This window comes from Cydia splendana, chromosome 10 (assembly GCF_910591565.1).
Source record: "Cydia splendana chromosome 10, ilCydSple1.2, whole genome shotgun sequence".
NCBI lineage: Eukaryota > Metazoa > Arthropoda > Insecta > Lepidoptera > Tortricidae > Cydia > Cydia splendana.
Window position 1 is genome coordinate 21,066,164 of NC_085969.1, and position 26,071 is coordinate 21,092,234.

The window sequence follows — 26,071 nt, forward strand, 5'->3', positions numbered from 1 at the left end:
ACAAATATCATTCAACCTTACTACACTTACCATTCTCATACCATAGCGCACACTGGTAACTGTACATCGGTGGACCTTATGCCATTTAGTAATAGTAGTAGTAATAAGGTCCACCGATGTACAGTTAGGAGTGTTGCTGTTTGTACAACAATCTGCCCAGTATGAATATGATGGTTGTTCTTGTTTATGTGACAGCATGATAAAACAGTGTCCATCACTTTCAATGCCATGGTGTTAAAAAGTGACGGTTAAAGCCTTCCATAATGTCTGCAGTTAATAGTGTTATCTTAACAGACAAGCGTTCATGAGAATATATTTGTGGACGATGTTGTTGGTCTCACACTTTATTATCCTTTGTACTCTATTTCTGTGTTTGAACCCTGTGTGTTACTGTTTTTTGTCCCAAATAAATTAAAAAAAAAATATATAGATTTGTCTATCACATATTCATAGTTTAATGACTTCTCAGTATATTTGTCCAGTAAGTTTTGTCATACAATGACCAACTGTTGCGTTTTGTCAGTGTTTTATCTTGACTGTGGTCTCCTTCTATGAAACTCTTTGTGACTTGAACTTTCAAAGTGGTGGTTGCTTACGCTTTTTTTTTCTAGACTATTGAGTGTCCCACTGCTGGGCAAAGGCCTCTCCCATTGACTTCCACGACTTCCGATTTGGTGTTTCTTCTGGCCAGTTGTTCAGGAAGCTGTCCAGGTCATCCCGCCTTCTCCGTTAACACTTATCTTGAAATAATGATCCTTTCATAACCATGTTGCTAGTCATCATAGCAAGCATATAGGCTTGCAATAACTATAGTCCGTCTGTGAATATTTGCAATTTCAAGCTTATATATCCTCTAGCTTCTAGCTGCACAGGCATCAAAACTTGCCAACACCATTGCAATTTTGATTCATCAATATAAACATTCTAATTAGAATCCTCCCATTCGGGAGACCTTCCTATAGGTCTCTGGGCTATAGGTTTTAAAACTTCTTTTTATAGAATCCCATACTGTATTCTCTTGAGTATATCAAACAGCAGGTAGACCTTATTATTATTACAAAAGGCATAAGATCTACCGATGTACAGTTAACAGTGTAGGTGATGGTACCTTAGACTAGCAATTAATGTAAATGTAGCTTTAGCTTAATAAAGGTCTCGTAACCAGGCCATTAAATTAAAAAATAATGTGCTTATTAATAATATTCAGAACGAAAATCCTAGTTACTATTAAAATGAGGTCATATAACTCATTATTTATGACTAGGTACATAATTATTCCTTAGCATTAATGAAGCTAAACATTCTGGTTAATATTATTATATATGTGACGTTCCACGGGAAAAGGTACCTTATGAGGGTTTCTAGTTTCGGAGATATGAAATGTTTTGTAAAGAGGTGAAAAAATGCTCAATTTTTTTTTATTGTGTGATCTGAAACCTTAATGCGTAACGTTTGTTTACCTGTTTTTATTTTTGTTATAAGTTAGTTATAAGCCTAGTAATGTCGTCTCAGAGTTTAGTAGAAAAGGTACCTTATGGAAAAAAGATTAAAAATTCCCAAAAAAACTAGTCAATACGGGAAAAGAAGTTTGGTAGAGAACTGTATTAGCATTCTGCAAAACTAATTTGATAATTTCAGTTCTGGTTGGGGCGCCTCGCAAATATTATAACCGTACATAGACCGACATCACAAATCCAAGTAGCCTGCTATTATACCAAAGCTACTCTCATCAAGTCTTTCTTAACTAGAATAATCTTCATTTGGTTTGGTCGCATGCAGTAAATCAGCCATTGGTTGGTGCTGAAAAATGCCAATATCCGACGCATTACCTTATGGAATATCTGAGGTCATTGAACCTCAATGCCGCTTATCTTCAATAGCAACCGAAATATATTATTGATAGGAAATAGACGATTTATACCATCTTAACCCCAAAATATTATTAGTTTATCCTAACTGTTCCATCATCATCATGCCTCATCATGTAACTTAATCACAAGGTACCTTTTCATTACATACAAATTATTGGTCTTTTTTAAGATTATTATGACGAAGAACTAATTAAATTTGGGGCAGTTTAATGTAAATTAATATTTTCTATTCATAAAAGATAAACTGTAATATGATTGATATTTTGTAGTGATGTATTATTAGATTTATTTCCATAAGGTACCTTTTCGTAAATGTATGGAGCAAATACTGTTATTGTTATGTAAGTTTAAAGTGGCATAAGGGGTTTAATATAGTATTTAGTTGCGGTTTTAGGATTTATTTCATTTGAATGACAGAATTTCTTTCATATGTGCTCAGAAAAATTGATTGTGTGTCACATTAAAAGTAAAAATATTCAATTTTGTGATTTTATATGAAAAAGTCAGAAAATACATTTTCACCTCTAAATCGGTATTGTTTTTTGCTTAAACTGTCTGTCAGTGTCGTTTTCTAATAGATAAAATTTAAATCTTGAGAGCGCATTGCAATCAATCGTGAAAATTAAATAAAACTTTATTTTCAAGAGATTGGTTAGTATACACATAAATCAGTCGATATCAAAAGTTTCTATTGGCATTACAGAACAAGTCGCAATATTTTTTTAATCTCAGATATATAAGGTATTATTATTTGTAGTCAACTATGTAACTTACTTCAGGAACATAGTTTTTTAGGCGGCTAAACTTAAAACTTCTCTATCGTAAAGTTGCTCATTTCACAACATTATTTTCAAAAAATCATATCTCTGTAACTACGCAACCTAGAAGGTTGATCTTTTGTGTTATCGATAGCTTATTTATTGTAGATTACTGGGGTATGCATAACTCCATACCCGCCATAAGGTACCTTTGACCGTGGGACGTCACATATTACCTACAAAAACATACCCAATTATTTTGTAGGTACCTAATTATTTTAGCCAACTAAATTAAAATAATTGTTAGTTCAACTCTAATAATCAATATAGGTACCTACCTAAGTATGTAACATAATGAATGACTAAAGAGGCAAGAATAAATATTACATATTCCATTTTATATGGTTGGTTAACTAATATTTTTACAAAAAAATTTCCATGTTTATAAATAATGTATTTAAGTTGTCTTTACATTTTGTAACAGCAATTTTTAAACACAGTATGTTGGTTGCATTCAGCTGAAATGTGGCATCCTTATGTAAAATTGGTGACAATATTATACCTGATACGATGATGGAGATGTGGCCACACACATTCGGATGTGGCCATTAACCTTTTGAACGCCAAACGGCGCATCCATTTGCCGTGCCACTGACGCCACGGGTGTGAATGAATAATGCCAACCTAAAAGTGGGGTGTTTTTCAGTAGATTTTCATCAAAAAACGATCGACGTCAAATGCCGTCTTTGGCGTCGTTGTCACGATTTTGCGTTGACGTCAATTGCCGTCTGTGGTGTTCAAAAGGTTAAAACTTGATGAAACAATGCAACCTCATTGAGTTTGAAATCTTAAAATCATTCGTTTTAGACAAATTTTCAATTTATATTCCTCAATAAAGCCGGCAACGCACTTGCAGCCCATCTGGTGTTGCAGGTGTCCATGGGCCACGGCAATTGCTTACTATTGGGCGATTTGTCTGCTCGTTTGCCTCCTAAATCATAAAAAAGTCAATACTAAAGAGAACATAATAGTGTTTTACAGTAAGTAAATTTGTCTTGATGATTAGTAGATGAGAAGCTCAAGTCAATAAATTCCTAAATATCATCCTACCACGTATTCTCCGTAATTCGCAACCTAATCCTGTTCATATCAAAATTATCAAATATATTATAAAATACGATAGTGTTAATAACGATGCAGTGCCCGCTATCAAAACGCCGCAGTGTGACGTGTTGTAATTACCCCTGTTATCTGGTTCTTATCAGATAGCTAGCCGTCGGCTGTGCGGTCTGTTTCAAATACTCCGGTACTAGGGATGGTCGTCATGGTTGTATGTATTTTTCATTATTTTATTGTATTTGTTAACCTCTGTGTGATAATGATAAGGCCGAATTTTTAGTGATCTTTTTGTATTTTTGTCGATATCAAATTTTCCTGTTATACTTTTATATACTACGTCGGTGGCAAACAAGCATACGGCCCGCCTAATGGTAAGCAGTAACCGTAGCCAATGGACGCCTGCAACTCCCAGAGGTGTTACATTCACAGGGCCCATACTTCTCTTACCTACTCGGCGCGACTGAGGTTAGAACTCGCGGTTTTTGACCACCAACACATAGGAAAGATTAAGCCCATTGTATTAGATGCGTAGTCCACGAAAAAATATAGTTTGAAAGCTAAGAGATGGCGCTGTACTGCCCCCATACAGTCTGTGGGGACTGGAATGTCAAACGTTAACTTTTGACAACCGGTGTTAGAACAGCCGTACAGCGCTATCTACATTAGCTGTCAAGTCAAGAGTTGAATTTTACTCATCTAGTACAATCTTTGATTACTGTAATTGGAAACATTCAATTACTTGACAGGATAATCCAAATAGTTTGTTACTTCTATTGCTTGAAATTAAGGTGACAAGTATCGGGACAGTGTCCGAGACTGGGACATTTTTTTTTCCTGTTGTCATATCACTCATATCAGTAGATCGTCATCAGTTTTTAATCTGGAATTCGATTAAAATTCTTAAGTTGTTGTTATCTGTGATCACCTTGAAAATGTCATTATCTTGATATGAATTGCTTTTTCTTGGAATGTTCATCTGCAGTGTTAATTAACCATTATTGTTGACGTGGTCATTCTTGATAAGAAAAACTGTGGAGGAATCTTTGTTGAAGTGTGAAAATTGTTATTGAATGGTCCGGGAAGTTATTTGTTTTTGTCTGTTGTGCTCAGTTTTTCTTACGTACAGTCAGCTGCAGAGATAGTGGAGTTGAGAGTTGATGCGGAGCGGGGGGGGGGGGGGGGGGGGGTCAGTTATCTCTGTAGCTGACTGTACCTTTCCAACTTGTACTTTTAAGGTCTTGTTTCAGTAATATGGTTGTCTAATTTCTGACTTGTTTAAGTGCAATTGACGTATAGCGTTTTTATAAACCTTTGTCTAACAAGCCGTTGATAGTTGTGTGTACCTATCTGTCTTTTTGACATGTGTTTTTTTTGTTACAAAGAGACGCAAACTGAGGTTTGCTAAGTATGGTCAGACTCAGATATGAATAAAGGGGGGTAAACATTAAATTACATACTAAGACTTAGGGATCTACTGTTTCTCTAGATTAATATACTATGCTGATTATTCTAGTTTACTACCAAGCATATGCCTGTACTATTTAAGACACGCAATTCGATTGATCACTTGCGTGGATTGTCATCAAACCTAGTCTGAAGGTGTAAGACAATTTGAAATTAAATGCTCCTTTTTGAATATGAATACTAAATAGACACGTGAACAGTTGAATAACTAATATTATCTCAATTTTCCAGGCTGACCAGCTAACAGAAGAACAGATCGCCGAGTTCAAGGAGGCGTTCTCACTGTTCGACAAGGATGGCGACGGCACCATCACGACCAAAGAGCTCGGCACGGTCATGCGCTCCCTAGGACAGAACCCCACAGAAGCCGAGTTACAAGACATGATCAACGAGGTCGACGCGGACGGTAAGTCTAAATATCATTCGGTAGGACAACGACTAAAGACTCCAAAGAGCTCGGCACGGTCATGCGCTCCCTAGGACAGAACCCTACAGAGGCCGTGTTACAAAATATGGTCGAAACGAGGTTGACGCAGACCGTGAGTAGCTATATAACTATCACAAACACAGCTCGGCATGGTGATCCGTTCTCTGGGACAGAACCCCACAGAGGCCGAGTTACAAGACAATCAATGGATCGACTCGACAGTCGACACCGACGGTGAGTACATTTATCATGACCAGTACGGTTACCATCAGTTTGTCACTGACATAAACGCCGTCGAGAACGTAATTTACTTTCTATACATCCCGTTTGCACTAATATGCGAGTGCGAGCGAGATGTATAGAAAGTAAATTACGTTCTCGACGGCGTTTATGTCAGTGACAAACTGATGGTAACCGTACTGAGCGCTGCACAGTAATAAGCTTGCTACAACAGAACCCCACAAGAGTCCGAACAAGACATGATCATCGAGGTTGACGCAGATGGTAGGTACAACTATCACCACATATAACCACAGCTCGGCGCGGTGATGCGCTTACGAATATATCGTTTTTAAGAAAGAGTCAATAAACTTGCATTTTCCGAGTAGATTAATATGTTCTAGTAGAACGAACCACTCAAAACACAACGGATAGTTAATGCAGCGTTTTTAACCTTCGACAGCTTACTTACCTAACTACTTAATAACGATTTATTATCTACCTTACCTAGTTCCATACTTTATTTTATATTCCGATCACTATCGCGTATTAAGATAGCGACACAAATACGATTCTCAGTAAGCACGTACTTCAACGTACGTGGTGTTAAACACTTATGAATGAGTCAAATACGATATGACAAGTGCTTAATCGATTTAATGTAAAATAAAAATTCCTATCATGTTGCAAAATGATGTTTTGCTTTCTTTACTGACCGGTCTGGCCTAGTGGGTAGTGACCCTGCCTATGAAGCCGATGGTCCCGGGTTCGAATCCTGGTAAGGGCATTTATTTGTATGATGATACAGATATTTGTTCCTGAGTCATGGTTGTTTTCTATGTATTTAAGTATTTATATATTATATATATCGTTGTCTGAGTACCCACAACACAAGCCTTCTTGAGCTTACCGTGGGGCTTAGTCAATTTGTGTAAAAATGTCCTATAATATTTATTTATTTATTTATTTATTTATTTACTTAACTTGCATACCACAAACACCTATCAAATATGTCAAATAGTTAAAATTGAGCGGATGTTATGGATTATGGAACTCAAAGGACGCGTCACATTCGTTTTGCCATTGAATTTTAGTCATGGTTACGACTCATAGGAATGTAAACTTATTTTTATGGCTTTGAACGTAAAAACACTACCTTATTACTTTTTACGGGCAGTTTTCTGTTAAGATTAGCTATTAGAGGTGTTAATACCCGTGACTAAAGTATTCGGTAGGCGTCCTCGATCGCAAGATTGCTTACTCGTATCAACACGATAATTGCTAATGCCTGCAACTTGACAATTATACGTCTGCCACTTATCACCCGGTTGGCAAAGAATTAAACTAAGTAACTAGGTTAGCCCCCAAAATATTGGTATTTGAAGTTGGATGATTGGGTAGTAAATTGGCCAATCAAACCGTCATTATTATATCTTTATAAAAACTATGATAACTGTCCGATAATTATCTTAAGCAGTATAATTTTCTTGATAATTTCAAACTTTAAATTACGAAGGTGGACGTCATGAATAAATTCCTTGTAATTACTATTACATTTCTGACCCAAACAATTGTTTTGAACGTCAAAAATGGCGGCAAACCGTCTTGGGTCCCTAAAGAGCTGTTCCTTTGTTTAGTTCCCTGCGAATATCGAATGATCTCCTTCTCAAGGGTCCAACGATTTTGCATCTGCGTTTCTTAAACCATGAGAAAAATATAGGCCAAAGAATAATTGACCTTTTTCTTAAGCATTAGGAGCTTTTTTGCTTTGGAAATCGTGTTTTGTCGTTGTCTTATTATTCCTATTTGTTAGGGAGCAAACATTTTGAAGAATAACGCTAAACTAGTTTTCAATAACGGCCGATTACACCAGACTGCACAAGCAGTTTGCAAAGTTCGCAATTGTAAGTCGGATGTCACATCGCTTGTGTTTATGCGCTCTTCTTGCGTCTTTTATTACACCGTACCATCGAATTATTCATCAGTTCTTACGAATGAGCAGTCAATCTATTAGTAATACCCTGGTTAGTTAGTTATACTGGTAATTTTCCGCAAATCGACACCATTGTGCATCCTGGTTGACATTTAGCTACTTATTTCCCGGACTTTAAAAAGAGAAGGTGGTTTTATTCCAAAGAAATCGACTACGCATAGTCGGAAAATATCGGCACTACTTTGAAAAAATCTCGTATTTCCACACTGCTGCTACTCAAAGTTGAAAGGCAGTAAGTAACTCTGTATACATTCCCATACATGGATACCACATTTTTTAGGGTTCCGTACCCAAAGGGTAAAACGGGACCCTTTTACTAAAACTCCGCTGTCCGTCCGTCCGTCCGTCTGTCACCAGGCTGTATCTCACGAACCGTGATAGCTAGACAGTTGAAATTTTCACAGATGATGTATTTCTGTTGCCGCTATAACAACAAATACTAAAAACAGAATAAAATAAAGATTTAAGTGGGGCTCCCATACAACAAACGTGATTATTGAGCGAAGTTAAGCAACGTCGGGCGGGGTCAGTACTTGGATGGGTCACCGTTTTTTTGCCGTTTTTTGCATTATGGTACGGAACCCTTCGTGCGCGAGTCCGACTCGCACTTGCCCGGTTTTCTTTTGACTGACAAAATAAGAACACAAGTTTTTTTCAAAGTAGTGCCGATATGTTTCCTTATTGTTATGAAGATTGTAGTTGTCATTTACATTTTGTTATAGCACTACACCTTATAAAACAAAGTCCCTCGCCGCGTCTGTCTGTTTGTATGTTTGCGATACACTCAAAAACTACTAAACGGATTTTCATGCGGTTTTCACCTATCAATAGAGTGATCCTTGAGGAAGGTTTAGGTGTAGAATTTGTTTAGGTTTACCCGTGCGAAGCCGGGGCGGGTCGCTACTTAACACATTCATTGCCACTAAGTGCTACGGGTTACGCTTGTAGCGCGTAACCACGGTTTCGCCGTATGGAGCGCTTAGTCGCTACGAACAGTGTACCCGATAGTCGGGTTCTTGGCCCTGAATGTGTTAAAAACATAAAATCGACACGCGTGTAGTGTAGGTGACACTTGTATGTGACTAAAATCACGTGACACTATACAAATATTGATTCGGCAGCTAAACAAAGAAGACTTAAACCGTGCTGTTGAACCTACGTGATACTCGTACTTAATGTTTGATACACAATGTAATAAAATATACTACGCACTAGTTTTAATACCTAGTTAGGGATTATTGTCATGAGAGATATCATATTACTGTAGCTGCTGATGTATTTTTATATCAAGACAGCAAACGAGCATACTTACGAACCATATTCCTAGATAAAATGACAATTCGGTTGCCCCAATTTGGCATTTCATTACAAAATTGTGACAAAATCAGGATTCGGTCGTCAATTTTTGTTTTTTTGCCAATTCGTAAATTTAATTTGAGTATTTTATAATTACGCAGCTTATAAATTCAATTCACTCGTTTTTGATAGTTCACTTGTTTTTGGGTACACCTTGCAGTTTTCCGAAGTCAATATGTACACACAACACGAAAACCTAACCTTTTGGGCTACTTTTATTAGTTAGATTAGTGTGAGTTGGTACAATAAAAAGCTTGACTAGAAATAGGTACATTTTTACATTTGGTTACATTCTTAATGCTGAATCATCTTATTTTTCCAAACTTTTTATTTTGTGTTAAAGTCTCGGTCACAAACAGGAAAAAATCCGCCATCAACACGCTTCGCCACAGTAAATATTATTAATGCAGGAACTGATATCGTAGTTTGCCGTAGTAAGCCGGCGCACCGTGATACGCCTTATCAGGCGGCTCGGCACTGCTGTAAATATTTAGCCATATGTACATTGTTGGGACGAAAGGTGCCCCGTGTTTGACTGATTATGAAGTGTGAATTACTGCAATGTTCTGCCGCCAGAGTGCAGCACTAATTTGCTTAGTAAACCATAGAGTAACTTATACATACTAGGCCTTAAACAGTTTTTTGACAAGTTTTCACTATGACATTGATGCACCAAGGCGGTTTTTTTACAGGTGGCCTACCGCGAAACGCGAAAATCGAAATATCTTTATCTGCCTCTCTATCGATCAAATAAGCAAAGGTGATAGAGTGGCAGAAACCGAACTTTCGATTGTCGTGTTTCACGGTAGGCCATGTGATTGACCTAGTGACGCATGATGCCGTGTATGATGTCATGATGTCAATGAGGTTTGTTTACTGTATGTGGTAGTGGTGCCACCTACGCAGAGCTTTGTCTAATATTCCCTATTAAATAAAATTAAAAACTAGAACAAAAGTATAACAACGCATGCTAACGAGATGTGCCGTTACCCTACATACCAGTAAAGGGTTTTGAAAATTGAATACGACATTAAATAACTATTTACTTGTTAATATCCTTTATGAATGTCGGTAAAAATAGCACATATGTTGTATTTTGTAAACATTACACCTGAAAACCTAGTATATAGGTAGAGGGCTACTTAGGCACCTACTAATAGCAGGGAGTAGGTACGCTATGGAAGTCAGCACTAAGCAATGTGACGTCTGACTTATAAATCGATAGATTACCACCGGTGTCAGCGCGCACGTCTAAGGCCGGAGCCCCACTGCTGCGCACGCTACATCCACGGCCCACGTTTTAATACAAACCGTGGGCAAGCCCACGAAATTTTGTATAGGAACGTGGGTCGTGTACATAGCGTGCGTAGCAGTGGGGCTCCGGCTAGTGATCCAAAAGACTCGAGCCTTTGGAGCTCTTTTTTTAGGGCTCGCCTCATCTCTTGACGCCTAAAAGGCTAAAAGCCTATTTAGCTCTTTAGCCCCCGAGCCTAGTTCTATTTAAGAGCCTAGACTCTTGGGGCTAATAACCTTATTAAGCCCCTAAAACAAGCCTATTTAGCTCTCGCCCCCGAGCCTAGTTCTATTTAATAATAACCTTATTAAGCCCCAAGAGTCTAGGCTCTTAAGTAGAACTAGGCTCGGGAGCTAAAGTGCTAAATAGCCTTTTAGGCGTCAAGAGAAGAGGCGAGCCCTAAAAAAAGAGCTAAAAGGCTCGAGTTCTTGGGATCACTAGCTCCGGCCTAATGCCATGTTGCATACGCATATCGTGTAGTAGCGTATTCTTAAAACGCGAATAAAATCTCCGCTTGCGTTATTGTTATCAATACTAATTTTTTCCTAGTTCGGTGGTATGGCGTAATATTCAGTAGTAAACAAAATAGTAGCTGCAATTTAAAACTCATTAGTGATTGTATTTGGACTAATAGAGCCCATCAAGCTTACCAGGATAACTGACACAAACAACACTTCTCTTAACTGTCCATCGGTGGACTTTATGCCCATTGTAATAAGGTTTACGAACTGTCAGTTAACAGTGTGGACGATGGTACAGTCGACGTCAAAGATATGTTTACACTTTTGCACCTTACTCCTTTGTAATAAGGCGAAAAATGTAAACATATATCTGACGTCGACTGAACCTACTGCGCATGTTATTTACAAAAATAAAATTTAATTATTAATGACCTGGCTGAAATTCTTCGTCCTTTGCCCTTGACATTTAGAAATGAATAAAATATAATACAATAAAGCAATTGGGAAAACAAATTATGTGCCAGTCTGTCATGCCACAATTTATATGAGTAAAGACGTGAATGTCGACAGGCACATATTCGTGCCAGTTTCGTTTTAAATGATCTGTCTGCTCTCTCTTAACTACACTGAAAAGAAATGATACCGAGTCCTTTTACGCAAATTTTCAAACGATACTGAATTTTCAGTTTCTCACTCTTTCGAAACTCGAGTTCCTTGCACCTTGTAATAGACCCGAGCCTTTTGAGTTGCGCTTAAAAAAGACTATCAATGGCTCGACTCGGGACTTAATAGACTCGGAAGTCTTTTTAGCGCAGTCTCGTAAAAACGAGTAAATTCAAACTCAAAAGACTCGAGTGCCTAACAACACTGTATATGAGTAATATGAGATATAACTTCAGTTATCATTCCGTTTGACGTACCTATGTCACATTAACCGTGATCGTCTCTGTACTTTCTGTATGCACATCACATCTAAATATGTGACGTTCCACGGGAAAAGGTACCTTATGAGGGTTTCTAGTTTCGGAGATATGAAATGTTTTGTAAAGAGGTGAAAAAATGCTGAATTTTTTTTTATTGTGTGATCTGAAACCTTAATGCGTAACGTTTGTTTACCTGTTTTTATTTTTGTTATAAGTTAGTTATAAGCTTAGTAATGTCGTCTCAGAGTTTAGTAGAAAAGGTACCTTATGGAAAAAAGATTGAAAATTCCCAAAAAAACTAGTCAATACGGGAAAAGAAGGTTGGTAGAGAACTGTATTAGCATTCTGCAAAACTAATTTGATAATTTCAGTTCTGGTTGGGGGGCCTCGCAAATATTATAACCGTACATCGACCGACATCACAAATCCAAGTAGCCTGCTATTATACCAAAGTTACTCTCGTCAAGTCTTTCTTAACTAGAATAATCTTCATTTGGTTTGGTCGCATGCAGTAAATCAGCCATTGGTTTGCTGAAAAATGACAATACCCGACGCATTACCTTATGGAATATCTGAGGTCATTGAACCTCAATGCCGCTTATCTTCAATAGCAACCGAAATATATTATTGATAAGAAATAGACGATTTATACCATCTTAACCCCAAAATATTATTAGTTTATCCTAACTGTTCCATCATCATCATGCCTCATCATGTAACTTAATCACAAGGTACCTTTTCATTACATACAAATTATTGGTCTTTTTTAAGATTATTATGACGAAGAACTAATTAAATTTGGGGCAGTTTAATGTAAATTAATATTTTCTATTCATAAAAGATAAACTGTAATATGATTGATATTTTGTAGTGATGTATTATTAGATTTATTTCCATAAGGTACCTTTTCGTAAATGTATGGAGCAAATACTGTTATTGTTATGTAAGTTTAAAGTGGCATAAGGGGTTAAATATAGTATTTAGTTGGGGTTTTAGGATTTATTTCATTTGAATGACAGAATTTCTTTCATATGTGCTCAGAAAAATTGATTGTGTGTCACATTAAAAGTAAAAATATTCAATTTTGTGATTTTATATGAAAAAGTCAGAAAATACATTTTCACCTCTAAATCGGTATTGTTTTTTGCTTAAACTGTCTGTCAGTGTCGTTTTCTAATAGATAAAATTTAAATCTTGAGAGCTCATTGCAATCAATCGTGAAAATGAAATATAACTTTATTTTCAAGAGATTGGTTAGTATACACATAAATCAGTCGATATCAAAAGTTTATATTTGCATTACAGAACAAGTCGCAATATTTTTTTAATCTCAGATATACAAGGTATTATTATTTGTAGTCAACTATGTAACTTACTTCAGGAACATAGTTTTTTAGGCGGCTAAACTTAAAACTTCTCTATCGTAAAGTTGCTCATTTCACAACATTATTTTCAAAAAATCATATCTCTGTAACTACGCAACCTAGAAGGTTGATCTTTTGTGTTATCGATAGCTTATTTATTGTAGATTACTGGGGTATGCATAACTCCATACCCGCCATAAGGTACCTTTGACCGTGGGACGTCACATATAGACGTTGGTGTGACTAATTAAAAAGACAATTACAACTGTCGATGCACATAACACCAGCGGACATAATTAATTGTGACAAGTTATTAACTGGCGTAGGTACGTAGTTGACACATGTCACGGCTTATTACGGTTAGGTTTCAACCCGTACCTATGTTCCTGACATAATGTGTTATGATATTAGTACGTAACAGATCATGTCATATAAACTTATTTTTATTTAGCTTTTATAGCCTAGTCGGTAGTGACCCTGCCTACGAAGCAGGAGGTCCCGGATGTGTTCAGTTCATCATATCATCACAGATATTTATTCCTGAATTGTGGATGTTATCTATGTATTTAAGTATTTTATCTATACATATCATGATATTATATCGTGGTCTGGTACACACATGACAAGCCTTACTGAGCTGACTGTGGGGCTAGATCGATGTCTGCGAGCGAGACTGTCCCATAATAATTCATTATTTATTTTGAAGCTTTTATCCAATCCAATCTTTAAAGCTTTTCACCGGTTTTACCTGTTTGTTTTTATTTCATGTCCGCCGTGGAACATTTTGCTTAAGCACTGCAAATCCATTATCTTGGTCCCTGTTGGTAATGTTTTCTGCGTTAATATTTACTATGTGGCAAGTTGGCAACTGGGACGGTGTTAACATCCTCACAATGCTACGCACGACGTGTAAAATGCAGTGGAAACAATGCAATATTGTGGCCCGAGCGTTTCAACTTGGGAAAATATCTTTCGTATAATAAAATAAACACACACACACACGAAATAGTCTAGACCTAGATGAACCCATGTAAATTAAAATAGAAAAAAAGTTGACCGTAATTTTAGTATGTAGTTCAAATGCAAAAACATATACCTACTCACAAAATATAAAAACCAAAAAGTTTCGTTCGTTCAAAAGATTCGTTCTAGACGTAACCTCTGTGAAGCCAATTTTTCATGGTAATTTTCATTTCTAGAGCCTAATCACGTCCATATCTTGTGCGTATTCAGAACAAGCCCGCTTTACATAATAATATATCATTAACTCGTTAATGTCAACCACATCACACAGTAGCGTGTTATTCCACGAAACTCTAGTTTAAAAACACCTTATTGCTTTGAAATAAGGTATACATTTCTTCTACAGTTGCAGGTTATTAGTTTTGAATCTTATTGTCCAGGGAATATGGTTCAAAATTGCTTGCAAACTGCAAAGCGTCAGTTGCAGAAAGGATGAACAAATGCGGCTTGACGGGGAAGCAATGAATAATAAGTAGAAAGCTTTCGAGCATTAACATGCTTCGTATGTGCTCGTATTGTTAGGCTGCCTTTTCACTGAGGCAGAGATGAGAGACGTGCGGGAATCAACCAGTTGCATGACATCTACATTACATTACAACCAATTACAAGTAAGCCGTTGACTCCCGCATCCCGCTCCCTCTCCAGACAAAGAATGAAGGACTTTGGAGCAGGCTATCTGGAACCAAAGGACTTCAAAACGCTACCCATGAGCTCCATCACCCGGCACATGGATATGGTGGGAAAAGCTCTTGAGAAGTTGACGGATCTTTTCTATACAGGGGGTAATTGCTCAAAAATCCCTATGGGTCGAAGTGTGCAAGGGCCCCCGAAAACAATAAGATAAAAAGATAAGATAAGACTCCTCCTCTCATCTGCGCCTCATCTCATCAGGCAGCCTTAGACGGTCTTTATGCGAATTCGCCCACTGTATGTTATGTACTACAATAAGTCCGGAGTCCGGTCTGTAGCTGACCATAATAACTTACCTATCGGCTCAGTTAAACAGTAGACACTAGTTATGGGGCCCACTGATTAATAGTCCGCCGGACGGTATCGGCCTGTCAGTTGTTCGAAACTGTCAAAATTTTGTTCTAACTGACAGGCCGATACCGTCCGGCGGACTGTTAATCAGTGGGCCCCTTTAGGCTAAATGTCATACTTGTCGCTGTGACAGGGTTGTCAAAATATTGCTGATTTGCTATTTATTTATTCTGTTGTGTTTATTCATTCTCGTAGACATTGTCTGGAGGATACAGCCGGTTGCCAACTGCAACAGACGCCTACGCAACTGATGAGTGTTGTGTTGTTAAGTGCTTGTAATAAATCGTATTGGATAAATTGTCAGCAATGTTCAATCTATTTTTCCAACCCAAACATTACATGTCTTCTTTATTTGAGACATACACAATAAAATGTATTATATATCTTACGTAGGTTTGCCCGACATTTCGTAGAATAATGTTTTCCGTAATAAAAAGTTTGCGCCCAGACTCTTCATTGTCATCTAAAATAATCTAAATCATTTAAGGACCGATACATACTGACTGCAACTTGTATGGGAACCGCACACTGGCGATGCAGTTGGGCGTGCAGTCGCGAAGCGTGTAAGCGTGTAGAGGTACTTAGGAGTACGTAGGACTTTTTCGCTTTTATATTAGTAAGAATTTTCTTGACCTTTCATGTTTGTGGCAGTAAAAAATCGGTTGTGCTGTATGAAGCTAGCAAAAAAAATACCTTGAAAATAAAAATACAAAAAAATGACTTAAAATTCAGTTAGGATCCTTATCATTTACAGACAAGAGGTTAATCCGGACTGACAGTTCAAAAATGACAATCGAACTCATTGAGTATAAAACACGTTTGAAGTGCCGCATCATGTGGTTGCTAAGTCTGATAAGATGATGATTATTACTGCTGGTACCAATCGCAAGCCGAGCGCGCCTGAACGATTGCGTGAAAAAATGCTTTAGATGAGGGTATCTTTTCATCGTTTTTCTCCATACAATTTACACCTTCCACTGACAATTTCCTGTACATTTCTGGGACGGTAAGTAACGACAGCACTTAGCGCCAATGTTTACTTGCTTAACAAGCAATGTGCGGCTTTTCAGCGTTATGAAACAGGCGTGGTGTTCGTGTGATGACCTTCAGGTATCTCTAAAAATCAGTGAAAATACGATTGTAAAATAAAAAGGTCTCGTTTAAGAACATTAGTTTATAATATACTTAACACAAATAAACACTTAAATAACGATAATTATGAAAATAATGCATAAATATCAATCACAAAAAACGTTGCACTAAAACAATTTGCCACTTATGGAAAATAGTGATGTGCGTCTAATTATCGACGCATTTGTCGATATATCGATAACCTAGTAAATGTAAAACTGAAATTTAACTAGTTATGATTGTGGTGAAATAATTCTTTATTCATTTCTCATCTTAAGTTAGGTTATTTTATAATATGAATATAAAAGTAAAATATAAAAACACTTACAAAACCATAAAAAATTATATAAACACATTATAAAAAACCTAACCTAGGGTGCCGCCAGCAGCGGGGCAAGGCCCAAGCTACCGGTGGTCAGGGCTGCAGAGAGAGGAACCGGCGGACTATCCGCGCCGTGTCCAAGATCACCGCCTTCTGCATCTGACCCTTGATCCAACCACCTAGCGAGAGTCTCTCAAGGTGTTGGTCGAGACTCTTCGCTATTAGACCGTTTACTGAAACGACTATCGGGACAATGATCGTCGAATCAACATCCCACATGGCGGTTATCTCGTGAGCCAAGTCTAGGTACTTACTGGACTTGTCCTTCTCGGCCTTCACGAGATTCTCATCATGGGGGATGGTGATGTCAACGAGCACGGCCCGACGTTGCGATCGATCTATTATCACAATATCAGGCTTATTGGCTACAATAGTCCTGTCAGTGATGATAGATCGATCCCAATAGAGCGTGGCACGACCATTCTCGAGAACAGGCGCAGGTAAGTACTTGTAGTACGGTACTTCGCGGTCCACAAGGTCATATAGAAGAGCAAGTTGCTGGTGAATAATCCTGGCTACGAGATTATGTCTGTGCAAGTACTCGCCGTTAGCAAGATGAGAGCAACCGGAAATGATATGCCTGAGTGACTCTCCGGGACGGCGGCATGCCCGACAGATGTCGACCGTACCGTCCTTCAGGATATATTTCCGATAGTTGTTCGTCATCATCACTTCGTCCGCAATTGCACAGGCAAAACCCTCGGTTTCTCCGAAGAGGTCCCCGAATCGTAACCAGTTCACCGACGCGAGCAGGTCCACATCGGGTCCCGTGAGGGCCTTGTAGAACCGCCCGTGTAGCACCTTACTCTCCCATGCCGCCTTGCGATCCGCAGTACTTAGTACCACAGGTTTGCGCCAGTTCTCGTTTGCCAAGGAAAGCGGCGTGAGGTTCCTATTTACTGCCACCACATCACGATGCATCCCACACTCGTTGTTAAGGAAATAGTTCCTGAGATTGTACACCTCGTGGTTGTGGAGATCCTTGGCGTTTAGGAAGCCTCGGCCTCCACACTTCCGTGGGATGTACAATCTCATAACTGACGAGCGTGGGTGTAGCATGCGATGTGCGGTGAGCAGTGATCGGACCCTCCGATCCAGGGCGTCCAGCTCGGTCTGAGTCCACCTTAGTATGCCAAAGGAGTATGTGAGTAGGGGCATTACCCAGGCGTTGAAGGCGCGCACTTTGTTGCCTCCTGACAAAAGACTGTTAAGGACTTTTGTGAGCCGACTGAAAAAGCGCTCCTTCACCGACCGTCTAATACCCTCGTCCTCAATACCCAACGACTGTGACATACCAAGGTATTTATAGGTTTCTGATTCAGAGATAGATCTGAAAGACATTGTCTCAGAAAGTTGTAAATTTGTTGAATTTACAACCCTCCCCCGCTGTACATGCATAACCGCACATTTATCGACACCAAACTCCATGTGGATGGCACTACTGAAGACTTCGGTGGTTTTCAGTAGCTCCAACAAGTCTTGGCTATTGGTGAAATTATTATTAGGTGCAATGGTACCTAATAATGATTTTATAACATGTTAAATTCCAATATTTTAACCAAAAACGGTAAAAAAACACTAAAAATAACACTCCAAACACTCCCCCGCCATACTCTCATATCGACAACAAGTCGATGAAATTTGAAAACAACACTATTGTCCGCCATATTGAATTCAATTATTAGCACCTCTGCAGTACGGGTGTCAACTCCAGTTGCCAGCAAAAAAGCGGTAATTTTAAAATTATGTTAATGTCAGAGCCATCTACCGAAATATTATGATATTTTTTTCTTTGTATCTATACTAATCACAGTGCATAATGTGACCGCTATTACCAAGCCACAAGGTCTCGTTTTGTTTTAAAAAAATGTTGAACACGACCATTACTTCGATCAACTATAGTTGACACCCGTACTGCAGCGGTGTTGCCTTACTGGCAACTCTGGTTGACACCCGTAGGTAAAGGGTTAAATGTCGAAATTCAAGTAATCTTCTGCTACGCTGAAAAACATGAGTATTACCCATGTATTACCTAATACTTTTTTATATGAGACGTGTATTATGACCGGGACAACTTAAATGACTGGTACTGGAGTTACGAGAAGTATGCATCAACGAGGGACGAGATCTATGGAATTTAGTTCCCATTGGTAGTCCCCGATTTCGTTGCTTTTGGCTCCGGTTTTCAGTTGTCACAATCTGAACTTGGATATTTGAGAAGAAATATGGAACTTTTTCGTTTCGGTTTATTGAAATATTACAAAGAATTAAAATAGCGTTATTTAGGACCTGGAAAAACCATTTGCAGAAAGATTGCCTACCCAAGTCCTAACTGAAGTTTTAAGAGAAAGAATAAAAACCTCCACAGGAAGCTGTAGTAGACAAGAAAACTCAAGCAGATCAGACTAATTTACCTAGAACATCGGCCTTGATAAATGTAGGAAGAAAACCAGTTTCACCTCACCGACTCCAACACCGAACTAGATCCAAGACCAAACGCTCAATTACTCTAGTCCTGTATCCGTAGATTCAGCGAAAACCGCGGTAATTGCGTCTATAGTTGAGTCAAACACTCGCTGCTCGCGAATACGTAGTTTGCTCTCTGTCACACCTACTTGTGCCAGGCGGCGTCCTGTCTCTTTTTTACTTGCAGCGGGATTTTAACTCGACTATAGTTCTTTCTGTCGAGTCGTAAAGCGTCTACGAATAGAGTTTAATTAAACAGGTAAATCTAAATTGCTATTGCGGAGATTCGTTCAAGCTGACAAATTGCTTTCTCGCTGTAACTTCGTTCCGACGAATACTTACGGTAACGCTTCGATGAGTTAATATTGAACGATAAATATTACCCCGGGCAAACTTCCACTGGTAATCAACGGCTTGTAATTATTTAATGTTCCCGGAGATTACTCAACTCGCGCCCACAATTTATTTAATAAAACATTGCCACGTTATCGGATTTGTAAACTTTTGTAAAATTCGTCTGTTTGCCTCTAGGTATCATTATGTAAGAGCAAAGACATATGTAACTTCGTATAAGACGAATAAAGTCTAAGGAAAAAACGTGCCTCGGAATTCCAGTAAAAGTCATTCTCGAATAGGTGGCGCACACACCTTTAGCCTATCCTCGGCTAGATGGCGTGACGACACCGTTTCATATTTAACAATTTTAACACATAGATATCAGTGAATGAACATGGATCAAAATGATATAAAAATAATAAAATCATATATACATTTTTTGATAACTTTATACGTTTTCATTTTGAGTTTTAGTCGTGTGTCGATAGATGGCAGTAAATTTACAGTGACTACAAAATTTACAATGACAGGACCCCTCTATACTATCTATTCTTTTTGGTTGTTTTTTTGTTTTGTTTTTATATGTTCTTTATTTTAAAATATATATACAATATACAAAGTAATATGCTGTACATTAAACCAAGCACTTACAAATCACGGATACACAAAATTACTTTCTCAGGCTAAACACCTATAAAAGTTTATAACATACATTTTTGGATATATTTGTTTAACATGGAATAAGTATTTAAAAGAAACTAACTATAATATAAAGGTATGAACTTATTAGTAGTAAGTTCACTTATAGCATGACACTTTATTTCTTATGGATTAATTTACGCAATATAAAAGCAATGCAATAATTTTTACTCATTGACGGTTAGCGAACAAAAATGCACATGCCACGCTACTCGTCCAGTATAAGATGAGCTGCTTCCATTACCACGGTGCTATGCGTGTAGCCGTTGCGAACGGGGGTCTTATTGCACCGGACGTGGCGCGCTAACCCTCGTCGCTACTACAATCGTCAGGCGGGAAGAGAGAATAGTGATGGGGCAAGCGATAAGTACCATACCTTTTTTCTATTCTATTCTTATATATATCTTTATTCTTTTTGGTAAGAGTGAATGAGATGCAGATAAATGGGGCATTATCTATGAAAAGGGTCCTTATTGTCGATGGCGCTTACGCCGCACTGCGGTGCGCGGCATTGTATTTATATCGGAGCATCGTTAATAATGGCGTAAGCGCCATCGACAATAAGGTCCCTTTTCATAGAAAACGTCACAAATATTTACATTTTAGATTCTTGCGGTAGGTTCTCCCCAGATGACCATCAGGCGGACGTCTTCTGTCGCCGGAACGTGACAAATGATCTCGCCTAGAAAGCGCCTGTGCAATGTCGCCAAAGTCAGTTTGACTTTCACACAACCGGCGACGTCACACTATTTATTTTGGTCGCGTTAACAACCAATGATTTTTCGAATTTCGCGTTGGCGTCCGACTCCCACTGACCGATTTCCGCAGAGGCCCAGTTGCAGGCAAGTTTCATTGACCCCTGCAGCGTTTTATGGCGTTTCGAGTGCAGTTTTACGCGAACGCTGAACCGCTCTGCGCAGCTGAGATTCCTGGATGTTAGCTGCGGAATGGGGCCAGACCCGACGGGGTAACTTTATCCGAAATTTACTGCGACAAACCGCTTCCGCGAATGTATCTTTTTTCTACAAGTCCCTGCTCCCTAGTTGGCAAGGTTCTTGCGGTGATGTCACTGCGCGCGATAAGAAGTCGTTCACTCGCGATGCGCGGGCCGGCGCTATTTGTGGATCCCGGGGGACGTTAAACCGGCATCGACAGCTGACCGGGCTCTTCGGCTTAAACACCTAATAAATCCCATGACCTTCGCCGCTAATGACATGTAGGAAAGAATCTGCTGTCCATAATCTCAAACACAAATTACGCTTAAACGACGCCTACGAATCTGTTGATTGAACAGCTCAACTCTGTTCACTGGAGACGTGTAATAAAACGTAGCTAAAATAAAAACGCTTGACGTAATTATGAGCTTAGTAAAGAGCTGTCTCAACGAAGATAACTCTTAACGAGGTGATAAAGCACGAGACCGCGACTCGGGAAACAAGGATTCGTGGATAGCAGGGAGGGGCAGGCGATCAATACTGGCACGTGGCTTGAGCCCTCTCGAGAGCGTGAGGCGCTTCCAGAGGCTTACCGAGATACAAACCAGTATAAAGGTTCGTTCCAGCATAGGTTTTTCGGGGTCACGTTACACTGGTCTTTCGTGACTTGTGGAACAAATGGGAATATACACCTGCAGCCGTGCTCTAGGTAATCCTCTCGCCCAAGCATTGGATTTCTGAGCGGGAATGTAAACTTGAAAACGTGGGGTTGACGTTAGGGAGAATTCTGAAATCCGTTTCGATTTTTCAATGTTCACCTGAGCTCGCTAACGTCTAGTACGTTAATATAAGTTGATTGACTTTAAGGCAAAGTAGGTATTAGCTTTTAAAGCCTTCTGAATGAATTAAACTGAATGTAAATATTTGTAGTAGTAGTAGTAATCACTTTATTGTACACAACACAGGTTTACATAATGTTTACAGAAATAAAGGTACAAAGGCGAACTTATCCCTGTAAGGGATCTCTTCCAGCTAATCTTCGAGTAGATGAGGGAGACTTCAAATTAGATAGACAAACTTACGAAATGCACAATAATACTTAACCTAACCAAAATGACCAAAAGTAAATAAAATACATAAATAATAATAAGTAATATAGTATACTAGTGTAATAAACTAATAAAGTATAGTATAGTAGTGGTGGTACTGGTGCTCGACGCGGTCCCAGTACATGTCATCTTGAAACTTAAGTCATTGTCAATAGAGGCGACAGCAGTCATCTATTGGGCATTAGCATGTCGAGCACTATTACGAGCCCCGATGCACATGTTTTCGTCTAGTGAGACCATTTTTTGAGGTTCTCGCGTTTGTTCAAAAATAATGTTTTAGTTTAAAAAATACTAATATTTGAGGCTTATACTAATGTAATTTAATTTTATATGGTAATACTCTGCAATAACTAAATCCAAATACAAGAAATACCGTTTGTACTGAAAGAAAAAAAATAACGATTTTTTATTTTTTTATTGACGGGTAGGATTACAACATATGTGAAAAGGGCTATTACTAGGGAAAGCAACAGGGCTCTGCTAATGTACTGACAATTTTGTTTCGAGCCCATGCATGCAGCAGTGCTGTGTAGGAGAGGACAATAAGATTTGGACAACGTTTTTAAAAAGTGCGTTTTTTCAGCAAGTAAAGTCTCATGCAATTTTATTAACGAACAAAATAAACTACATTAAACATTACTATTATGGTACCCATTACTGGGTCATTTTATGTTCATGTGTAAAATTTATTAAAATAAACAAAATTGTTGCGTGGAACTAGACGAAATAATTTGCATCGGGGCTCGTAGTTAGGGTTGCCAGATCGAAAGGCGCTATTATCGGGAAACAATATAAATTTTTCGGGATTTTGGGACTTATGTCGGGAAAAAAATACATTCAAATTAAAGTAATTGTATTAAAAACAACGATATTTTACATTATTGGCACTACGTCAGCTCGCTCTCTCGACGACAGGTTCAGAACTTGAAATTATTGTTTTATAACGTGAAGCTGTTTTTCGGGACAGTTTACACTTTGTCGGGAATCGGGAACACCTGCTAAAAATCGGGAGAATCCCGCCAAATCCCGACCATCTGGCAACCCTACTCGTAGTACCTTAGTTGTTAGATTTGTTAATTTCACGCAACTGTCGTCCTAAAGAAGGTTGTCAAACTTGCTAGTTGCTACGCAAACATATTCCAGCGTAAATAATACCTATTTTTTTATATTGCTAGAGGTCAGTCCACCAATGCCAACGTGAAGTTATCCAATTGGAGTCTAAGTATATCTGTGCTCGTCGAAATCTGTCAAACGGCTAATTTATATGCCAATATATCAAGACATCACTCACTCAATGATAAACGTAATGTTTTCTTCATTAACGCCAACTTCAGTAAACCGATTTGCACACCCAACGCGGTTTTGCTATAACCTGAACAACACTTTAAACCCTATTTAAATCTACTCCGATTAACCATGCTAATACGACACACAGCTCCATTCATAGCTCAATCGCCTGCATAAAAATGCAAATAGCCCACAGGTGTGCACCAGTACCTACGCCAATTAGGCTGACTGCGCCGAGTCGGAGCGATCTACTCTGACTTGATTGACCTGAATCGACCCCCATTACTCAAGTCGGGAACATATCGATCGACACTCGTAGCAGGTTGACCGAGTTTACAATTTTCTACCTTTTCACTTAGAAAGTTAACGGGTTCGTTATAATAGAAACTGTTATCGATCTAGGGCGCATCGGACTAGCTAGGTTTTTATTTGTGGACGTATTCAAGAGATAAAATACGAATATTTAGGCAAATACTATCAAATGAGCATATCCGGCCTTGCAACATATTGAAGACTACAATTTAGACGATTTGCTTGTTGATGTCTGAAATTGATTCACATAAGACGCTAAATGTTTGAAGATGTTGACATATAACCAGCTTGGATACCTTTCAATTCCTTTCATACTATAGGCCGACTGCCGTAGATCAGTTTGACAGACTCGTGTGACGCGAACAGCAACGCATGCGCCTGTTTATAGTGTTTATGCTTCTAATCCGGGATCACAATGGAAATAGGTTGTCGGTCAAGCAACTCGCGATCGATCGCCGTCGACTCGGACCGCGAGGCGCTCTCTCAAGCCAGGCCACGCATTTTTAAAACCTGAACTATTTCCTTTGACATTTATCCAACTTTCAAGAGTTTCAAGGTTAATCTCATGTCTGTGTATGATAAGGAGCCTGGAAACTTTTTTAGTCATCTTTCTTTTTTTCGAGAACATTTTTTTGTGCTCTTTACGACACAATCGAGATTTGAACTGACGATTTTTGACCGTCACACGCATATGAAAGGTTAAAGGAACACCCATCATAAATGAGTAACAGTATTTCATAAAGTTTGGCCATGCAACGCCGGATTGACAGAATTTCAGTTCGATTAGCGACGCAGTAACGCATAGTTCAAAATGGCAATGTATTGTGCTGTTGCCTGTCCTAAGAAACTTTTGACATTGCTGCATATCCAGACAGACACTAAAACGTTTTCCGTACTATACTATCTCCACCATGAAAGCCGTGGAAGCACAATTCCAGAGTAATAGCCTTTCGCCTCTCATAAAGAACCTCAGTCAATTTGCTCCGGCTTTATGGAGGCAATGCATCAAGGGTTGACCTCTCATCGGCATTGTTATTCGCGCCCCGATGCCGTCATTTCCTCTGGCCATTCGTTTTCCTAGTGGCTTCATGCCTCCGCTATTTTTCAGGTCCAATTAGTGCCAGCTAGTCAACAGGCTATTAGTTTCCTTCTACAATCATTTACCTTATTTGTTATACTGTTACACTATCCTGTTTGTAGTTGACTTTAATTATTTTACAAGCTTTTATTTTACTTACAATGCTTATACAAATTAGACCTACTTCCCATTATTCGATTAAGCGGAAACTTCACAAACATACCTATGTAACTTGGCTGATCTAATGATGGACACAGGATCAGAACAACGCAACCTAACGCTTGGTTTATTATAATTGTCTCGATGGGTATTAGTTGCCTGATGAAAGAAAATGAAATAAAAAAATACGTATTTATTCGCTAATTGTGTAGGGCTGAGGAATTTTGTAAGCGCTTCTGGTTCATGTCGACTACGATGGTATAAATCAGTCAAGATGGCGGGCGAATGAACGGATAAAATAAAAGCGACAACGTGAAACTTGGAGTAACATTCCTCGCTCGTGTTCAATGTAACCAGAAGCGATCATTGAAATAGACGTTGTGGCGACGCAAAACCGCAATGCGGTAATCAACTAGCACACTGAAACGAAGCCTTCGAACCCATTGAAGCGTCCGCAGTAATTTCACATAACACATTAACATCAGTTGCACCAAGTGTAGCCGTCAGCGGGCAAACTGTAGTGTTAATGGTTAGGATTTGGCCGGCCGCCAAGCTATTTATCGGGCCATCGGATTGTCGCATCGCCCCCCGTGAGCTCGCCTAGATAGCTGACCCATTGTTTGTCCTAATTGCTCCCAGAGTGCCCTTTGAGAAACTGAATCACGGACCAAATTACTCCAACAGACTATTTGGACCGGGGCTTTGGCGACAACCGACGCATACTAATCGCATTGATTCGTAATTCGAGGGAGCGTTCGGACGGAATTCATTCTAATTGAAGCGAATGTACCGTTAAATAAAGGGAACATTCTCCAAGTTGGCAAGATTTGCATAGAAGTTTGGAGATAATCCGCGATAAACATT

The 26,071-nt window shown here is 38.8% G+C and overlaps 1 protein-coding gene across 3 annotated transcripts in view; it reads left to right on the forward strand.

Moving 5' to 3' along the window:
• LOC134794459 (calmodulin) overlaps window positions 1–26,071 on the forward strand; it is a 40,200-nt gene that overhangs the window by 2,969 nt on the left and 11,160 nt on the right. For 2 of the 3 annotated variants that reach the window (XM_063766274.1, XM_063766276.1), the window contains exon 2: window positions 5,444–5,618. In XM_063766274.1, coding sequence (XP_063622344.1) covers window positions 5,444–5,618 — 175 coding nt within the window. Of the gene's footprint in view, window positions 1–3,847; window positions 3,960–5,443; window positions 5,619–26,071 lie in introns of those variants that run through there. The other variant, XM_063766273.1, reaches the window with a different exon arrangement.